Source organism: Monopterus albus, unplaced genomic scaffold (genome assembly GCF_001952655.1).
Source record: "Monopterus albus unplaced genomic scaffold, M_albus_1.0 scaffold125.1, whole genome shotgun sequence".
NCBI classification, from domain to species: Eukaryota; Metazoa; Chordata; class Actinopteri; order Synbranchiformes; family Synbranchidae; genus Monopterus; species Monopterus albus.
The window spans coordinates 1,289,736-1,308,012 of NW_018128005.1; the positions used below are offsets into that span (position 1 = coordinate 1,289,736).

General features: G+C 41.3%; 1 protein-coding gene across 3 annotated transcripts in view; it reads right to left on the bottom strand.

The window, feature by feature from the left end:
- Nucleotides 1-18,277, bottom strand: part of LOC109967083 (receptor-type tyrosine-protein phosphatase N2-like) — a 194,639-nt gene that overhangs the window by 76,938 nt on the left and 99,424 nt on the right. For all 3 annotated transcript variants that reach the window (XM_020612432.1, XM_020612430.1, XM_020612431.1), the window contains one exon: nt 11,417-11,481. In XM_020612432.1, the coding sequence (XP_020468088.1) occupies nt 11,417-11,481 (65 nt within the window). The remainder of the gene's footprint in view (nt 1-11,416; nt 11,482-18,277) is intronic.

Below are 18,277 nucleotides of genomic sequence, written 5' to 3' on the forward strand. Positions count from 1 at the left end.
CCATGTCATCTGCTGGTGTGGGTCCATTGTCTTTTATCAAGTCCACAGTCAACGCAGCTGTCTACCAGGAAATTTTAGAGCACTTCATGCTTCCCGCTGCCAAGCTGAAGATTTTATTTTCCAGCAGGATTTGGCACCTGCCCACACAGCCAAAATTACCAGTACCTGGTTTAATAGCCATGGAATAACTGTACTTGATTGGCCGGCAAACTCACCTGACTTAAACCCCATTGAAAATCTATGGGGTATTGTCAAGAGGACGATGAGGGAACACAGACCCCGAAATGCAGACAAGCTGAAGGCCAATATCAAAGCAACTTGGGCTACCATAACACCTCAACTGTGTCAAAGGCTGATCGCCTCCATGCCACGCCGCCTTGATGCAGTAATTAGTGCAAAAGGAGGCCCAACAAAGTACTGAGGACATAATACAGTACATTAACACACTTTTCAGAAGGCCAACATGTGTTTAAGATCCTTTTTTTTATTGGTCACATGAAATATTCTAATTTTGTGGAATACTGGATTTGGGTTTTTTTTGTCTTTAATCCATAATCATCAAAATTGAAACAAATAAAGGCTTGAAATATTTCACTTTGTGTGTAGTGAACTAATATAACATATAAGCTTCACTTTTTGAAACAAATTATTGAAATAAATGGACTTTTCCTCGATATTCTAATTTTTTGGCACATACCTGTATATGACCTGGCACTTGGTTTAAATTCTGGTTAATAATAATATAAACTAAGACTTATTAAATTAAAAGAAATATCAATTTACCTCAAATTACTAAGCATTATGCCAATAACATTAAAGTAGATAACATTTTTTAGATTAGCATGGTTTAGCATTTAGCGTTAGCCTCACTCTTAACAACACTGGACCACTGTTGGAAATGATGCACCTAGAAATGCATTTTTTACTTTTTTAAAGCCGGCTAGATATTTGCTTCTTATATTATATTTACTTGTTTTGTATTTGTCATCTTTAACTGATATGCAGTACAGCACCGGTCAACTCCTGCTTTTGACTTGATTTGACTTTAAGGGTCTTTTCACACCTGCCCTGTTTAGTCTTGTTGAATCTGTCCGGTTAATTTTCCCCAGTTGCGGTTCGTTTAGGCAGCTCTGAACATAGCACTCACACTCAGGTGCAGAACAACACACCGAAAATCTTTCCTGATGTGGTCGTGATCTGGTCATTTCATTTGTGGTGGGAACGTGATCTGACCTTGATCTGGACCAACTACAAGTAGCACCCTTTAGGTTTGTGCTAAGCATTATGTATATGCAAGCATTCTGAGCTCCCACAGGCCCCTCTGCACAGCGACTGCACACACCCCCACACTGCAGCTCAATAAACAGATCAGTCCACCATCACACATTAGCCCCATCAGCTGCGGCGTACATCGGCGAGGTCTGTAATGCTGTCTGCTAACCCTGTGGAGGGAGGGAGGTAATTCTGGGGAACTTGTAGTGGCTTCTGTGGTTGGTGGGGATAATTATGGCTGAGCCTCCAGGCCCTGACAGACTGTCTATCTGTGCCCATCCAGGGAGCACCATGCCTGGTAAAAGCATCTCTGAACCTGCCTGTCAGTGTCCGGCAGGCTCCACAGATGAGCAACCGGCCCCCAGCGATCACAAATCTTTAGCTGCAGATGCCACACAGTGTGTGGTGCTGCAGTTCCTATCACTGGGAAGAGAAGAGATCTGGGGAAGGCAGATGTATAGAGGAAGACAATATAACAATAACAACTAACCAGCTTGCACAAACATTTGCATTATATGTTCCGTATTCTCTGTCTTCTTCTTTTTTAATCAGACAAATGCAGAGACAGTATTTGTTATACTGCATTTTGTTGAGAAAACTCCCATTGAATTTCCCCTTAAACGCCTACAGAGTTGAAAAACCTGTTCAAATTCTTATGTGAAGTTCTGCTGAAGTTATATTAATTATATATTTAAAACTGAGTTGTTATTCAGACAAAGACTCAAACTTGGAGATCATTCTAAAGCACTGCAAAAGTGTACATTTTCTATGGTCAATCTACTGTTGTCTAAGTCAAGGATGACTCAGAACACACAGAAGCGCACACTCTGATCTTCCTCTACATTTGCCTCTTTTGTTTATGTTAATGAGCGACTGGACAACACCAACCACCTACTATCATACCAAGATGCCGCCGGCTAATCAGGCGTGCAATGTAGTTAATGAGACTGGCCATTTCAGAGTATCAGGCCATTTGCTCAATGATGTGTACAGACAACAGTGTTGGAGTGTGCGTCCAGTCTGAATTACAGCTCAATATCCAGGATATTAGGCTGAGCCCACAGGTGCATAACACCAGGCTCGATGCTGCTGTCTTTACCCACCACAGCACCTTGTTTGCTAGAGCAGAACCTCTAGGGAACATGTTTTGTCCAAGAGAGTAAGAGAGCCAGACTGTCGAGGTGTATTGAAATTCTGGGCTTTCATTTTTCCACCTTTTTTTCTGGATGACCTCAACTGTACCTAACAGCCCATTTAGCGCCTGGGGAAAATGGAGAGGGGGTGTGAGCCTTGTATGCCAGCTGTCTGTAGTGCCATGCTGTTTGCCAGAAAGCCCAGCGGGTGTCCACAGCCCCTGTGAGCAGCCTGCTGGTCTGCTGAAGTGTAGCTCACGGTCAGAACGATGTGTGCTGTAAGTACAGTGCAGAGCAGAATCCAGCCCAGGCATGAGACGGGCTCGGCTGACATGCTAAGCTATAGTGACAAACTTGGACATTAGGTAAAACACACTTGTCAAAGTGCTTTAAGGGAGGATGTGTGTAGCATTTTAAATAAGTTACATCAACAATTATTTTACCTCTGATTTCTAATGAACCAGCAGGGCCATTGTTGAGCAGACTGTTTGCCTGCAGCAGCCTCTTCTCTGATTTCACTATCTGATATTTGGAGGGAAATCAAAAAACCTAGATAAACGTGCTGCCGTGAAACCACAGCTGGGCTAACACACACGCAGCTATGTTTTCATTCCTTAAGGGGACTTTACATTGACTTATATTCATTTCTTGTAGACTGATCCTAACCCTAACCTTAACCATAACCACTGCTTGCCCAGCCCTAACCTCACCCTAACCTTAAACCATGTTGCCCCCCAAAAATTCAGTGATTTCCAAGTCCAATGTGAGTGTGTTAACAGGTTTCGGTCCCCATAATGAAAGTAATACAAAGGCACACAATCTATATAGTCTAAATCAATTCTGTGAAGCGAAACATGTTGCAGGGGTTTTCTGCGGCTGTAGAGTGGAGCTTCCATCACTCTTTAATATCTTCTAATGAAACGTCAGAACTGACTCAGAATATGAGCAAACTTATACTGCTCTGACTACCTAATACTCAGAAGCCTCATACCTTATCCTCTAAATCTGTTATATGGATAGAAATAGATTAGAAATGTTGAAACATAAAAATATATGCACAGTGTTTACAGTTATAGAGCTGCATCTGCCAGATTTGCTTAATGTAAAAACTTAGTAATTCATAGAGAATAAAAGAAAATTAGGGATTCTAAACTATAAAGTTTATAAAATTATAAGCTTTAATTGGAATCGTAAACGTATGTTACTTATATAATTATACTATTATAATGCTAAAGTTTTATTTGTTAAAAATTTCTGGATCCACAAACAAAAAATGTTGACATTTTCCTTCGTTTATGCCCCAAACTGACTCTAAATGTCACTGAAACCTGCTGAGTTGTTGCGACAGCCTAACAAAGAAATTGGATGGAAAACATACTGTAACTCCTGTAGCAGTGGTGACTAACTCTGCTCCTTTCTGTTGGGAAGCAAACTGTCTTTTGTAACCAGGTTGACCACATACTCTGGCAGACACCTGGGATATATCCCAGCATGCATCTGGCCCTACGGGCCCCCGCAGTGAGATACCATTACCATATCAAAGGCCATTCGGTGCCGCATCTCGGCCAAAGAGAAAAGAAGAGCCAGCACTTCAGCAGCCTCTCGATTCAGTTTTTCAAATAAAGCCATTTGAATGTCTGTGGCAGGAGATGCAGATGGAGCGTAAGCGTACAAACACACGGGCATGCACTTTCACACTCACACACACAGGTACATACCCTGTGCACGTACAGTATGTATACAAGCTCACGCACAAGCCATTATTATGAGCTTCTATGATTTATTTTCCTTTTTGTGATGAAAATTGCAGGTGGAACAACCTTGATCCACTGAGTGTGTCTGTACTTCATGAATATTCTCATTCAAATCCAGCTCTGTTTTCAAGCACCCGGGCAGGCAGCATCCAACAATACTGTGTCATTAAGAGTGATGCTATCACTCTGCTCTCCTCAAAGCACAGAACCCACAGACAGGAGTATAGCTTCAGTGGAATCATTATGAAAGCTGCTCTTTGTGGCTCAGTGGGTAGAGCGAGACAACAAACACGGCCAGCAGGGTGAGAAATGCTACTCTACAATATCTCCTGCAATATTGTGAAATGAGGACGAACTCTGAAATCCAGATTACCTGTTGTGGATATAGATTATGTGGAGATTACATTCCACCAACCTGCATGGGATAATGTGACAAAAGCACAAACAGGACAGAGCATTTTTATCTCTTTGTTGCATGAGAAAATTATGTTGAAACACATAAGCAACACATTTAGTTAAAGCTGAGCTTAGAGGCAACTAAAGCAGCATTGTCTAAGGTTAGGAGAGAACAATGAAGCATCTGAAGGGAGGTGAGAGAAAAACTATAGTCATGGACAAAATGAGATAAAATGACAATCATCTTTTTTGTGTATGTAAAATAACTTTTCAGATTATTTTTTCTTTACTAAAATAACTGTTTTAGTATGCCTGGATATTTATTTTTACTTTGTTAAACAAACCTTACATTTGCATACACATAATGCTATGTATTAAAAACACTGGTTTTATTAATTCTTATATTTCATATCAAATATCCTACTCATTTTACATTACGTTCAAGGTTAAAACACTGGTTCAACTTCTCATAAGACATGTAGAGTGAAATCTGACCCAGAATTAAGAGACTACATAGTATGTTTACATTGTTTTGGGAGTTTCTGGCTCATCAAAGCGACTGACGGACACAAATTCCTCATTTCTACTGACAAAATAGGCCACTTATAAACATTATTGAAAAACAACTCATTTTAGCATTTTCTGACCAGTATGGTTCGGTTAAGTCTAGACAACTGAAATTACTTGGGTGCTGAAAGAAGAAGTAAACGTGGTCTGTTGTGAATGTTGGTTCCTTGTTTCTGCCTTTGGCTTTCTGTGCATGACCTGCCACTCTTCCATCACAACATCCACAGCTTCCTTCCTAAGACCTTTTGTGAGGAAGGAAATCTAAGCGTCAAATGACAGAGAGAACTACGAAATACTTTATCCAGCCCTGCTAACGTTTGTCATACTGTATGACAGCATTCAGTACCGGTGTCTTTCATGTGAACCTCCTGTTCCACATTCATGAGACTCGAAGCTGTAGAGCTTGAGTATTTTTTTTCTTATGAATGTGGCCAAACTGGACAGATTGCATTTACACATCACTGAGATCAGATCAAGAGCCTGACCATGTTCACATGGTCTGGGCAATGGGAATCACTGTGGCAGATAAGACAACCAGACACAGACTGTGTGTTGATAATTTCAGCGATTCTTTGCAGTCTTGGTGGGAAAGTGGTATAAGATAGCTCGACCTTTAGTGTGGCTCAAAGTTAATACACTAATCCCTGGCTGAACTTTTCTGAGCGGACTCTGATAAATAAAAGCAAGGTCTGCTTTAATGATTCAAAATTCTAAAGTAAAAGTCCAACCAATCAAAAATTGATAAGTTTGCCGCTCTCCAGGTGAGGTCAGTGATATCAGCTTCTGTAAATGTTAATGACTGAAGCAATCTAGCAAGTCTGTGTTTATGTGAATGTGCCGGCCTGTATTCTTGTGTTAAATGGTGACAGAAAGGGTCATCTACTGTTTTTTTAGGTTTGTTTCATTAGCTCCTTCCCTCCTCCCTGTATACCCCATTTGTGAAATCACTCTTTCAGACAGACAGATTGGAAGCCCCTTGATTTAAAAAAGTGAGCTGGCCAGGGTGGAAGGGGATTAGTGCCACTCCAGGACAATTATAATCTGGTTGCTGCCACGGCAACCTTATCTCCTACCTCCCTTTCAGCACACACACATTCCCTTAATTGGACGCAAGGCTCAGTGTAGAAACAATGGTTTTTCGTGGCCTTGATGAAGTCGTGTTCAATTGTGAAGCCACATGAGATAATGCTGGTCAGACTGGAGGAAAATGAAGAGAGCTTGAAGTCATTTAACAAAGAGCAGCATGTCATGTGGAGCTTTATGAAGAACCTACATGAGGATGTTTGAGATTTTAATGAAGGCCTGTAATCTATCAAAGCCACCAAACTGTCATTGTGCACGCAATGAAACCAGCTATGTCCTGATACAACCGCAGCAGTGCTGAGCCAGAGATGGACTGTGTACCAATGGTTACTTCCATGGTTTTTCTTATTCTTCTTCACTTTATAGTGTTTGTTCAGCAAACTACAATAGCAAACTATGTTGTTTTGTTTCTCACACTGTAATTTGAGATAATAGATACAGCATAGCAAAATCCATTACATTTCCTATTCTATTCACTTCAATTTGGATAAATTGGGTAGGAGTTACTAACTCCTACCCAAATTGATTTCCTCAAACTAATTAAGTCCTCGTCTCCTCCACACTTGGATTTAATAAAAGAGTGGCCTCACCAGAAAAATGACAGCGTTGCTGCTTGTTCAAACGCTTGGTGGTGGTCATACAGCTAATAAGTTTTGTCTTTCGGGTGGCAAAGTCGGAAGCAGTGTGATGTTATACCACTATAGTTTATACCACTGGGAGGGCACGGTGGATAATAGGATATAAGAAACATGTTGTTTAGACAGGAGAGACCGTGTCTCATGTCTCAAATATCATCACTTAGCAGTCATGTCAGTTTCTTTTAGCCGCAGAGGTGATTCCGAAGATGCACACAACCTGTTTTTGGAATAATCATAAGGGTTGTTTTAAATGGTACAAACATGGAGCTGGATTTTCATTTTAAATATTAGAACTCCTCTCTCATTTCAGGATAACATACTGTTTAATGAAGAAAAAAGATGATATTGGGGATGGTGTCCAGATCATCATGAAAATCTTAGCTCAGAGGATATGGAGCTGTGCCCTCCTCTAGTGAAGAGGAAGGATGGAGACAAAGTAGCAGAGAACAACAAGCTGCTATGTGTTTCCCAGGCAGCTGTGCTTGTTAATTAGTCAAACACATTCTTTGCTTTAATTGTCGCATTTCTGAGATATTGAATGGGTGAGACTGTCCTCCTGTAAAAAATGACTCATTTGTGCCAGTAGGTTATTGCAACCTACAATTACGTATTATATATAGTTCGACGGAAGCACTTAGATAAAACAACATATAGAGCCACTAAGTTAAAATTAAGAGGGCTGAGGTGGGTGGCGGTACATAAAATACTGGACTGTCCCCAAAGAGAGTGGGGTTTGATTCCAATGTGAAATGTGTCTTTTTCTCCTTACTGAATAGTTTGTGTGACCAAACATAATGAAACCATGATGGCTCCAAAATCTTAACGGCATGTTTATGACAGTTTCCATGCTGACAGAGTTCAGGAATGGTGGCCATCGTACTACTTTGTGTCTGTTTCCATGATGATGGAAGTCGATAAAGTCTGACGGTAAGGTGTATGTTGTCCATAATGGTGGTGGAGCTCCGATAAAGAGCCGAAGTAAAACCGGAACTTCCGGGTTATGCTCTGGAAGAAAGAAAGCTCCATTCAAAATCCCACTGAGATTTCTAAACTGGATAATAACAAAAAACCAGCCGTGGAACACAGCCGTTTTCAATAATACCTTGTGAGTTTCACTACATTTACTTAATTTATAATGATATAAAGTCTCTTTAAAACAATGTATTATTGACATTAACGTAATATTTATGTTTTTACCAGCCTATAATGAAACCAGAAGCCTGAGCCTGTCATGGCTGAAACATCACAGATGCCTGTTGATTGGCAGGAAAACTGAACTGAGGCCGCGAGGTGAGAGACAACTGGAATTAATACACATCTTATGTTTTTACAACTTAAAAAGTTGAGAGAGGTGAGACTAGTATCAGAAACACACAGTTAACATTGTGCTACCTGGACCGCTGAAGTCCAGAAGAGTCTAGAAAATAACAGGAGCACTATTTCAGGAGATGCTCCTATGGGTTATATGAGAGGGAAGGGACAAATGACCATATGGGTCATACAAGCTGGAGGACCTGTTGGAATGGGTATTAAGCATATTTTTAGAAGTCATTCTGACTAAAGCTGATTTTTAGATCAATAACTGGCTTCAATAACTTGCACCCCAAACTGTTTTCATAACAATCTAATACATCCTGGTCTCAGTATATTTCCCTGGTTTGAAGTGTTTCCTTTATTTTGTAATTTGTCTGCACCAGAAGAGCAGGTATTTCTGCTAAATACATCCCATCAGTAATTTTACTAAGCTTCGGTGCCTTTGCTCAATCCCAAAGAACAAAAAAGCAGCAATGAGAAAAAGACGAATTATCACCTCAGTTTCTCAGGAACACAATATGTGAGGAATTTGAAGACATGGTCACGAATCAACAAGAATGAACAGCAGGGCACGTGCTGATTCTCTCAGAGACAAATGGACTGGAAATGAAGACAATATACAAAGGACACTGTCTTCTAAAGCAGCAGTTAGCTCCAGGTTTACTGGTGCTGTAGTCTGAAGGATGCTGCTCTGATTCATTCTTCTAAATTAAAGACAGTTAAGATTATTTCACATGTTTATAATGTAGTTGCTGGTCCTAAAGACTGATTTGCTGCTCATCAGTAAACAAAGCGAACAAGTAAAAGTTTATTCATCAGTGCCCAACCATCCATTCTCTGTACGACTTTTTCCTCAATAGGGTCGCCAGGGGGGGCTCGGGCTAATCCCAGCTGACACTGGGTGAGAGTCAGGGTCCACCCTGGACAGGGCGCCAGTCTATCTAGACAAACAACCACACATTTAGAGTCACCAGTCAACCTAACCTGCATGTCGTTGAACTGTGGGAGGAAGCCAGAGTACCTAGAGAGAACATGCCTACTCCACACAGAAAGGCACCGGGTCGGCCTGGGCTCAAACATGAGACCTTCTTGCTGTGAGGCGACAGCGCTAACCACCACACCGCTGTGCTGCCTGCGCATCAGTGTCAGAGACGCTTAACTGATCAACACCAATCCAAAGGTTTATAACAGGCAAACGCATACTCTTCTCTTTTATGTACCTAACTGTGCATATGCAAATGAGTTTTTATTCCAAGTGCATCTCTTTTCTTAGTTTGGTCTGTACAGATTGATCTCATCTTGATGCTTCCCTCTCAGACCAGATCAACCCCTTCTCTGTCACTCACTCATTTTATTTCCCATTAGTAAATAAATATAAAGAGTGAGAGAACTGATAACAGGTGGTATAGAGGCTAATATTCATGGATATGAGTACAGGTGTGGCTTTGACATTAAAACTTTGAATGAGTGAATCAGGAACAGCCCACAGACTGGTTCCGTCTAAAATCCTTGTGAATGAGCCAGAACATTTTCAGCTCATTATATTTGCACATCTGTGCTAAATTGACATTTTTTCCATGTACTTCCTACTCATTTGTTGCACTTACATGCTGGATTGTCAGGTGTGTATATTTATACAACCCCACAGTAATTTATGCTCCGTTGAACTGTTTTGTCTTTATTGGTTTTATTGTCTACTATTGTTCCCATTACTTTTTCTGCTGCAACAACTTAATTTCCCCATAGGGATCAATACATTTTCATGTTACCTTCATTTCAAATATACACAGTCATCATTGAGAAAATGAGAATTCATCTCTCCGCCTGCCAAATAAACCCAAGAGTCAAACCTCCAGGCCTGTTAAAAACTTCCTCATAGAGTTGAGAAAACAAATTGTCTCCTTTACGCTCCAGAGCAAGTTTTTTGTGTGTATTTTTAACCTGTCAGCAGTGATGAAGTATGCTAATATTCTTACTTTACAGTGTATGATGAAACTATAATAAACACCGTATGGGTGATGATGGATGTTTTGTTGCAAGTTAAGACTCGCAGGCTGGTTTTCCCTTTTCCTCTTTCTGGCAGCCTGTGATGGAGGATTTTTGTGCTTCTGCCTCTCTCTCCCTCTTACAACAGAGGTTCAATTGGCCATAATTGGCTCCTGTTTGCAGCTAGGTATTGATCGGTTCGATAGACCCTCCACTCCAGGCCTACCTTCCTCCACCCTCCCAACTTCTCTCTCATTCTCCTTACTTGCGCCCTCCCCTCTTTTCTGTTCCTGTCTAAGACCATGCTGCTGCCACTTTGATAAGTGTGGTGAATGGCGTGCCGTCATCGGTGCACACTAACTCTTGAATCAATAGGCGAGTGCAGTCTATTTACCACAGAGATGGTGGAGAATAGCAATGTTAAGAGATGAAAACCAGGAGGGAGCGAGGCTGAGAGAGAGGTGGCAGGGACACCATGGGCAAGAGTGCTGTTATATCTTTTTTGTTGAGATGCAGCTGACTTTCTTTGTTTGTTACTTTGTTTTGTATTGATGCACACAAGTGCAACTATAAAGGATGTGCTCCATAGAGTTACTAACAAACTGAAAAAATTAATAAAAGGAACAAGAGGTTAATGGAATTTGGCTCTTCAGAAGGTCCAACATTTTAACTTCCAAAAATGAATCAGCTGCTCTAAATAAGCATCAAAATTTTCTAACAAACATTTAAAAAATGATAAATGCTAATACCAGTACGGATAAGGGGTGTCCACAAATGCACTGAAGGGAAACCTTACTCGTACAGCATAGAATGGAATTTTAGTGTTCTTACAGCTGTGTCACTAGTTTCACCACCAGCCAGGATGAACTGGTTTTTCCAGTTTGGTGTGGAGGAACTTGACAGACCTGCACATGGCCGTCCTCAAACCCTTCCAAAACCTCTGCAATCAACCGGAACCCCGACTGTGATTGAGACCTTTTCACCCAAAATCCATGTTCGACCCCACCAGAAAATCCCTGCAGCCAGGGTGCAAAATCTGGTCGAAAGTCTTACTCAGCAGAGCGGAGCCTGTTACAGCAGAAAATTAATGCCTATTTTTGATTGGCATGCCCAAAAGTCACAGATGGGTCTAATATTCTGGTTTCCACATATTTCTGGGTATGCAGTATATGGTGATTCTCATTCTATTATAAAAATATTGTGTATACAGACTCATATTATAACCAGAAACCTTTATTTATATTGTGAAAAGAGAAATGAATACTGTACTCACATCTGCGACCCCAGCCTCCAGGATGCTGAGCTTGGCCTCCTTCTCCAGAGCCGCTTTCTGCTCAACTACAACATGAAATGAATAGAGAGAAAACAGCAATCATCAGTGAACTGATGTCAAATAGACAATCTTTTAGGTTTTAAAGAAAATAATAAGGGATATTTTGTCAGCCTGCTTCTATAGGAACAGACAGTCTCAAATCCAAACTCACTTGTGATATATGGAGCCAGATTAGGTCACTAATCTATACAGACCAAAACAGACATTCAATAGAATAAACATCAACTGTCCAACACAACAGAAATCTACATTGCAGTAATCTTCATCTTTTATCACACAGTTTGAACATTTGGACAAATGTTAAAATCTGATTAGTCCCCAGTGTTCATCATAATGTGCAGTATGCGTCCGTGTGCACAGTAGCTGCCATTAATCAATGGTGCACATTCCATCAAACCGGCTTTTAAACTCTGTGCTCGACTGATTCACAGAAAATCAATTCTTCTGCCCTCCTCCTGAGCTTTAGACACACAACATATACACAGCAGGACCAGAGCCTCATTCATTCAAACAGCTCCGACATTCAGTTTGGTGAAATGCACAGATGAATGAAGAGCACGTGGAATCTAACATTTTCCACCATCACTGGACTATCATCAATACAGACAACCTGTTTTTGGGGATAGGTGCTGTAGGTATGAGGACTTAGGAAACACCTGCCAGATCTGTGGCCAAGTAAGTAAAGTAAAAAAAAAAAAGACATGCTGTCCTTGTGTCCAGCAGGCAGGAGTTCAGTCATACCGTACAGCTGGCGAACCGTCATACCGACTGGGTGGGTTATATACTGTTCATTGAGCTTTGGTGAAAGGTCAGTAAAGACAGTCTTTCCTTTCATGTTTTCCCCTGTTGATACTATAGATACCATAGTATCACAGTATCTTTAACTCCAATATTTCTGAATCCACTTCTCTACAACTATCCATTAAACTAAGCTGAGTGCCTGCCTTGCACTAAGATCTGTATTTCAGCAAACATGTGGTGACATCATTGAGGTTGCCATGTGAGTTCTTCCCAGGCAAACATCACCTAAATTAGGCCAACACCACCTCCACAGGGCTCAACAATAAATTCTACCATTCCAGAACCAAATGAGCTATTACTGAAGCACATCTTCCCTTTATGAAATATGAATTTTAACCTGACCTGCCGCCAGGCAAATATTACAACACATTTTCTCACAAATAGAATTAAAGCCTGCACTGAGCTCTCTTTTTTCATCACCTTAAAGGGAAACAAATGGAGGGCTACAATTCAAATTCATGGTGGAGCATATATTAAAGCCAGAACAAAATGTTATGAAAAAAAGGTACATAATTACATTCACTTTGCTTTGCATCTGAATACACCGGTGTGGAGACAGAGAGCGAGTCTCCTTTGTTGACACACCAGGCAGATGAAGGATATGCAAATAGTCAGCCTTGACTCTGCCACAGTCCTCCAGATTCAGCAACTGCTTTTAGTCTTTCACTCTGTCAGGGCATCATTTTCCAGTCGATTTATGCCATGTGTTGTGTAATCACAGATCTTAAACACTGTTGTCTAAATGAGTAGCTCTTTACAATGTAGAACACCACACCATTCACCAGTGGGCACAGAAATACTGTTAGCAGTTGCATCTCTCTAACACCTAAAATTAACAACCCTTAAGGTTCATATGTGAGTCATGTCTTGATTATTGTGTGGTGCCTTTTAAGTGCGTCTGATTGTAGGTATTCGTTTAGCATGAAAAACAGACTCATCTAGGTCAACTGTGATAAACCCACAGTGTAATGTAACTGTAGGGGCCGACTAGTCGATTCCCAGACAGAGATGTATGAACGCCCTATTGCCAGTAGTCAAGTGGGCGACATCTCTTAATAGCGCAGCTAACGGGCAGCAGCCGCAGGCTCAGCCCCTTCAGAGAAAAATACAAGCTGAGGCGTCTGGATTGGTTTGTCTGGTTTGTTCTTCTCTTCACCAAAGAGCCTCTCAACAGACTTCTGGTTCAGTGGTACATATGTTTAATAGGGATATCTGTGACCTCTGGTTTGGGTTCCCTCCAAATTCGTCAGCCATCGCACGTTTTCAATCATCTTTTGGAAGCTGCATTAACTGATTTGCCTTTTCTTGCAATAACATGACTTAACAGGTTTTAAAGGCTGTAGTTACAGTCGAATGGAAATTTAAATATATTTACAAAATACTCCAATACTCCTGTTTTCATTTTATCACTGTGGATTATTGTGTGTGTATTGATGAGATAAAAATGAACTGAATCTGTTTTAAGATGAGTCTGAAACATAAAGTGTGGAAAACCTGAAAGGGTCAGAATAGTTTTTGTACCAACTGTACATGAACTGGACCTTTTTTAGCTGCACTTTCTCGTGGTTACTTGATGTGAATGGATCCTTGCTAAATTAATATAACTCTATGTGCTTATCTTTAATTGATTATTATTGAACAAGACCAATTATACTCATTACACTGCCCAAAATTACAAGGAGGAGACTCTTCGATGCTGCACAGAAAAAGCTCATAATCTACTGTACCATGATCCAGAGCTAGGGAAGATTTGGCTTAGTGTCCAGACACACCAGACAGCACCACAGTGAAACAGCTGGCCACGTGGTGGCATAATGTCTACCTGCTGGTTGTTCAATGGCTGATGTACCATTAATTGTGGCTAGTTTAGTGAATTTAATTTGGTCCTGCTGGTGATTGATTCCATTGAAATGATTTCCATCCAAAACACTGATGTTATACAGCATATGCTGGCGTGGAGGAGCCCTTAGTCTGGCAGTAAAATATTGTCACAGGAAACACTGCAATGGACCACTGTATGTGTCTCAACAAGCAAACAACCACAACTGCCAGTCTTTTTGCTTTTAGGTCAAGAAGTTTTAATAGTTTCAAGTTGATGTCATGCTGCTGGCCAAAAGTGCAGCTTTAGCCAAATATATCTCAATGTGAAAAGTTTGTTTTCCAGCCTCCAGAGCAATAAACTCTGTCCTCTAGATGGAAACAATATTTAACTTACTTTCATTTTACAGAAAAAAGTCTGTTGCATTTGTTTCAGTCTCATGCTGTTAATTCTTTTGTTAGTGCCATTTCTTTGCAGCTATTGTCACTTGGAAAGAAATGTAGGATGTAGGAGTGCCAATGCATCGATTTCCCCAAAAATTCAAGGATTAAATAAATTTAAATGAAACCCAGTCAGCGATGGTAAACTGCAGGCAACTCTGGGACCAGCCTCAGTGTAACAACTAAAGACTTTGTCTCAAGAGCCTTTGGTAATTGGTGAAGCACAACCTATTTGAGTTGCATCTGCAAGAGAGCCTAATTGACAGACTCACTCACACACACACACACACACGCACACAAACACCTACACACAGACACACACTCATGATACAGAAGCAGAGTCAAAATCCTGATATACCCAAACGGACTTGAAAGCATTCAACACGGTTTTCACTGGGAGGGAATCAGAAAACTCCACAGCAACATCAGCCAGCGAGTGTGAGTACATCACAGGCAGCGAGCTCCCTTTAATTAGCCAACGTGTCTTTGGACTTCCAAACACCGTGGCACTGCGGCCTCTCCGAAAAGTAGCCAAGAGCTCTCCAGACCATCCAGTCCTCTGCTCTCCTGCAGACTACAAATGAGTCCAAGTCAGATGAGAGCACTGCTTCTGAACAGGCAGGCTGAGGTGCCTCATTTGTACCCCAGCGAGCTTTCTCTCCAAAACCCAAATTGGATAAATTTTTAAGACGCTGCAATGGGCTGTGTGTCGTGATCAGACCGACAGGCGACTTTTCTTTTAGCCTGACTGGCAGCGCAGTGTGAAAATAAGCCATAATGTGACAAAATGGGAATGAAGCAGCGATGGACCGCAGAGAGAGAGCGAGGTGAAGGGAAATGATCTATACCCAGATTATTCTCTTTTTCCCATTTCCAGAATATTCCATCTTCCATTGTTCCATTTGGGCTGCGGGGGAAAAATTGGGCCTGAAGAAAATAACGAGGACCAAATCTCATTTCTACAAAAGGGGCCCCTTTATTTTCCCTCCAAAACACATGGAGACGCTTCATTTGTCACCCGGGCCGCCCCTGTCGTGAATTTTGCTTTATGTTAACTCAAAGTATCTGAGGCGCCTCGAGGGAAACACAGCAAGTGCCAGGGATTCAGAAATGCTTCATTTTTCACTGTTGACAAAAGGGAAAGGCCCAGGCTGGCTCCACGAGTCCTGGACCAACAGAATAGATGCTTTTGCAGCACCGAGGGGTCGTTATTTCAACCACTAACCACCCCCACCCACCGAACGTCCATACCACTCACTCACCCTCCCGAGTACATTTCAGGAGTTGTATAATGAGAAGAAAACAACAGCCATCCTTCAAAACCAAAGGCAGGGAGAGCAGCGCAGCGCCATCACCGCAGTGACACACTACAGGGAAGTAATCACATTAGTCGATCAAGAGAGCGATGATCCCTGGGCAAATTAAAATATATCGCCGGCTGTGTTTTGTGTCCTTTCAAGATCTGGTCCAGTGCTCCCAACCATCACTGACGGTCTTGCAGATAATAAAAAAAGCCAACAGGAAAAAACACTGTTGCAGCTACAAAAGAAAATCTAAATGAAAAAGGTATATTGCAGATCAAAAATCCAGGAGAGGTCTTACTTGCCTTTTTTCCAGACACTGAAACAAAACTAAATTTGCGTAACTGTCAGTGTTACAGCAAAGTTAAACCAACTTAACATGAGCACAAATCTTTAATCTAAAAAAAACAGATCTGGAGTATTGAATGTTAACGTACATGTTCAAAAGAATGGAATAACGGCACCTCTGTAATAGTCTGTAAGTTCACTGTAGACAAAATAATGTGAACACCTCTTAGAACACCCATCGCTACAAAGCTGTGTCATACTGAGTGTCACAATCTTTAATGTCTATCTGTCCTGGATCAGCTTATTCATCAGTGCACAGATGAATAAAATAATCCGGGACCGACACCTGACAGACATTAACACTGAGTAGAAGCAAATCACTGGGTTTTAGTCTGTATGAGGAGTGAAATAACCGGCCTCATTCAGGTCAATGCTTTCCATAGCCACATAACAATAAAATATGGATACATGCATTTTCACATATGCAGGTCATGAGAGTGCACCTCCCCTGTCATCCACTAAAATCAAATTTCATTTAAAGCTAACAGAGCTGCAAAGAGGCACAACCATGGGCCCAAGCTGCAGTACAACAGTGAAGTAGGCTGACAAATTCTACAAATACTTCTTACCCAACAAAATAATGTTCACATTATTTTGTCCAACCCTCTCCATCATGTTCAGTGAGGACCCCCCCTCCCCATAAAATATAGGCATTTTGTAAATGAAACCTTGATCTCATAACCAACGTCATGAATCAGGAGTACTTCTGTCAGAAGAGATTTGCCCATCGGTTTCTCAGAAGCTTCTTAATTAGATATGGTTTCACTCTCATTTGCATTAATTTGATTTCTCATATCAACTTTTCAGCCTTCAATCTGTTCCTTGTTGATTGCCCCCATCCCCCCACTCCTGGGTGTTATGGCCTGCAGTAATCTAGGATGCAGAATGAACCAGCAGCTATGGTGTGGGTCATGTGTGTGTGTGTGTGTGTGTGTGCACGTTTTGGGGTGGGCTCCATGAAGACAATGCCATGTGTAATTAAATTCAAAAGCAGGGGGCTGAAATGGCATCTAGGGCCACCTGGGGGACGAGAGACCATTAAGGCAGTAGAGAGAGAGCGACAGCTAGAGAAAGAGAGAGAGATGTGAAGACAGAGAAAACAGAAGGAGAGAGGGTGACAGACAGATGGGGAGACTATATGATAGGAGGGAGAGAGTGGACGACGAATACAGAGTGTGAGAGAGGAGGACGGAAGGCAGAAGAAAAGTGATGCTGAGAAAAGAAGGATGAGAAAGAAGATGAGTTGGTGGAATGGGGAGAAAAAAGAAAGAAAAAAAAACAACAAGTTAAAAAAAAGAGAAAGAAGAAGCGATTTATAGTGTGTGAAACCACAGTGTGTAAATGGTTAAGGTTAAAGTAACAGTAAACATTATCTGAGAGGTCTTCTGTTCATTGCAGTAATGTTAGCATCAGCGTTATGGAGCCACACCTTCAACAGGGGATGTCTGGTTGAACTCAGGCTTTAGCTACAGTTACACAACAACCATAATGTGTTTGTCTGTTCGCCGCTTTAATTGATGACATTTAGCTTTTTGCTTCTGTTCTGTTTGATTCATTTACATTTTAAAAGGTTGGTATTAAACACCTCTATTAGTTTACATAAACAATTCATTAAGCTGATATGACACCGGGGACCCTGGCAGGAAAACACATCCCAACCACCCACAACAATTAATGACCTTGCATCAGCTGACGCCTCGCTGCACGGAGACAGGAAGCCATATTCTAAAAACAAGCCGTCATTAGCAAACATCACCACTCACGCTATAAAATATCACCACATATTTACTAGGATTTTGTTCTTCATCCCAGTTCATCATCCACTGGCTGCTTGGCACCCACACGGCATACAGGGAGCAGCCGGGAAGTGTGGAAAAGGGGTTTTCTTTGTGAAAGAACTGTCCTAAAAACTAATATTCCCCACATGGAGGTGACCTTTGAGTAATCTTGAATCCTAAAACCCAATACTCCACCAATGGGACTGACTTCCAGTGTGTAAAGCGAAAACTGAAATAAAACTTTATTTTAGCTCCAAAAAAAGTGATGACAAACTGTATTTGTGCACGTTGCCTACAGCCCCAGCTTCTACCCG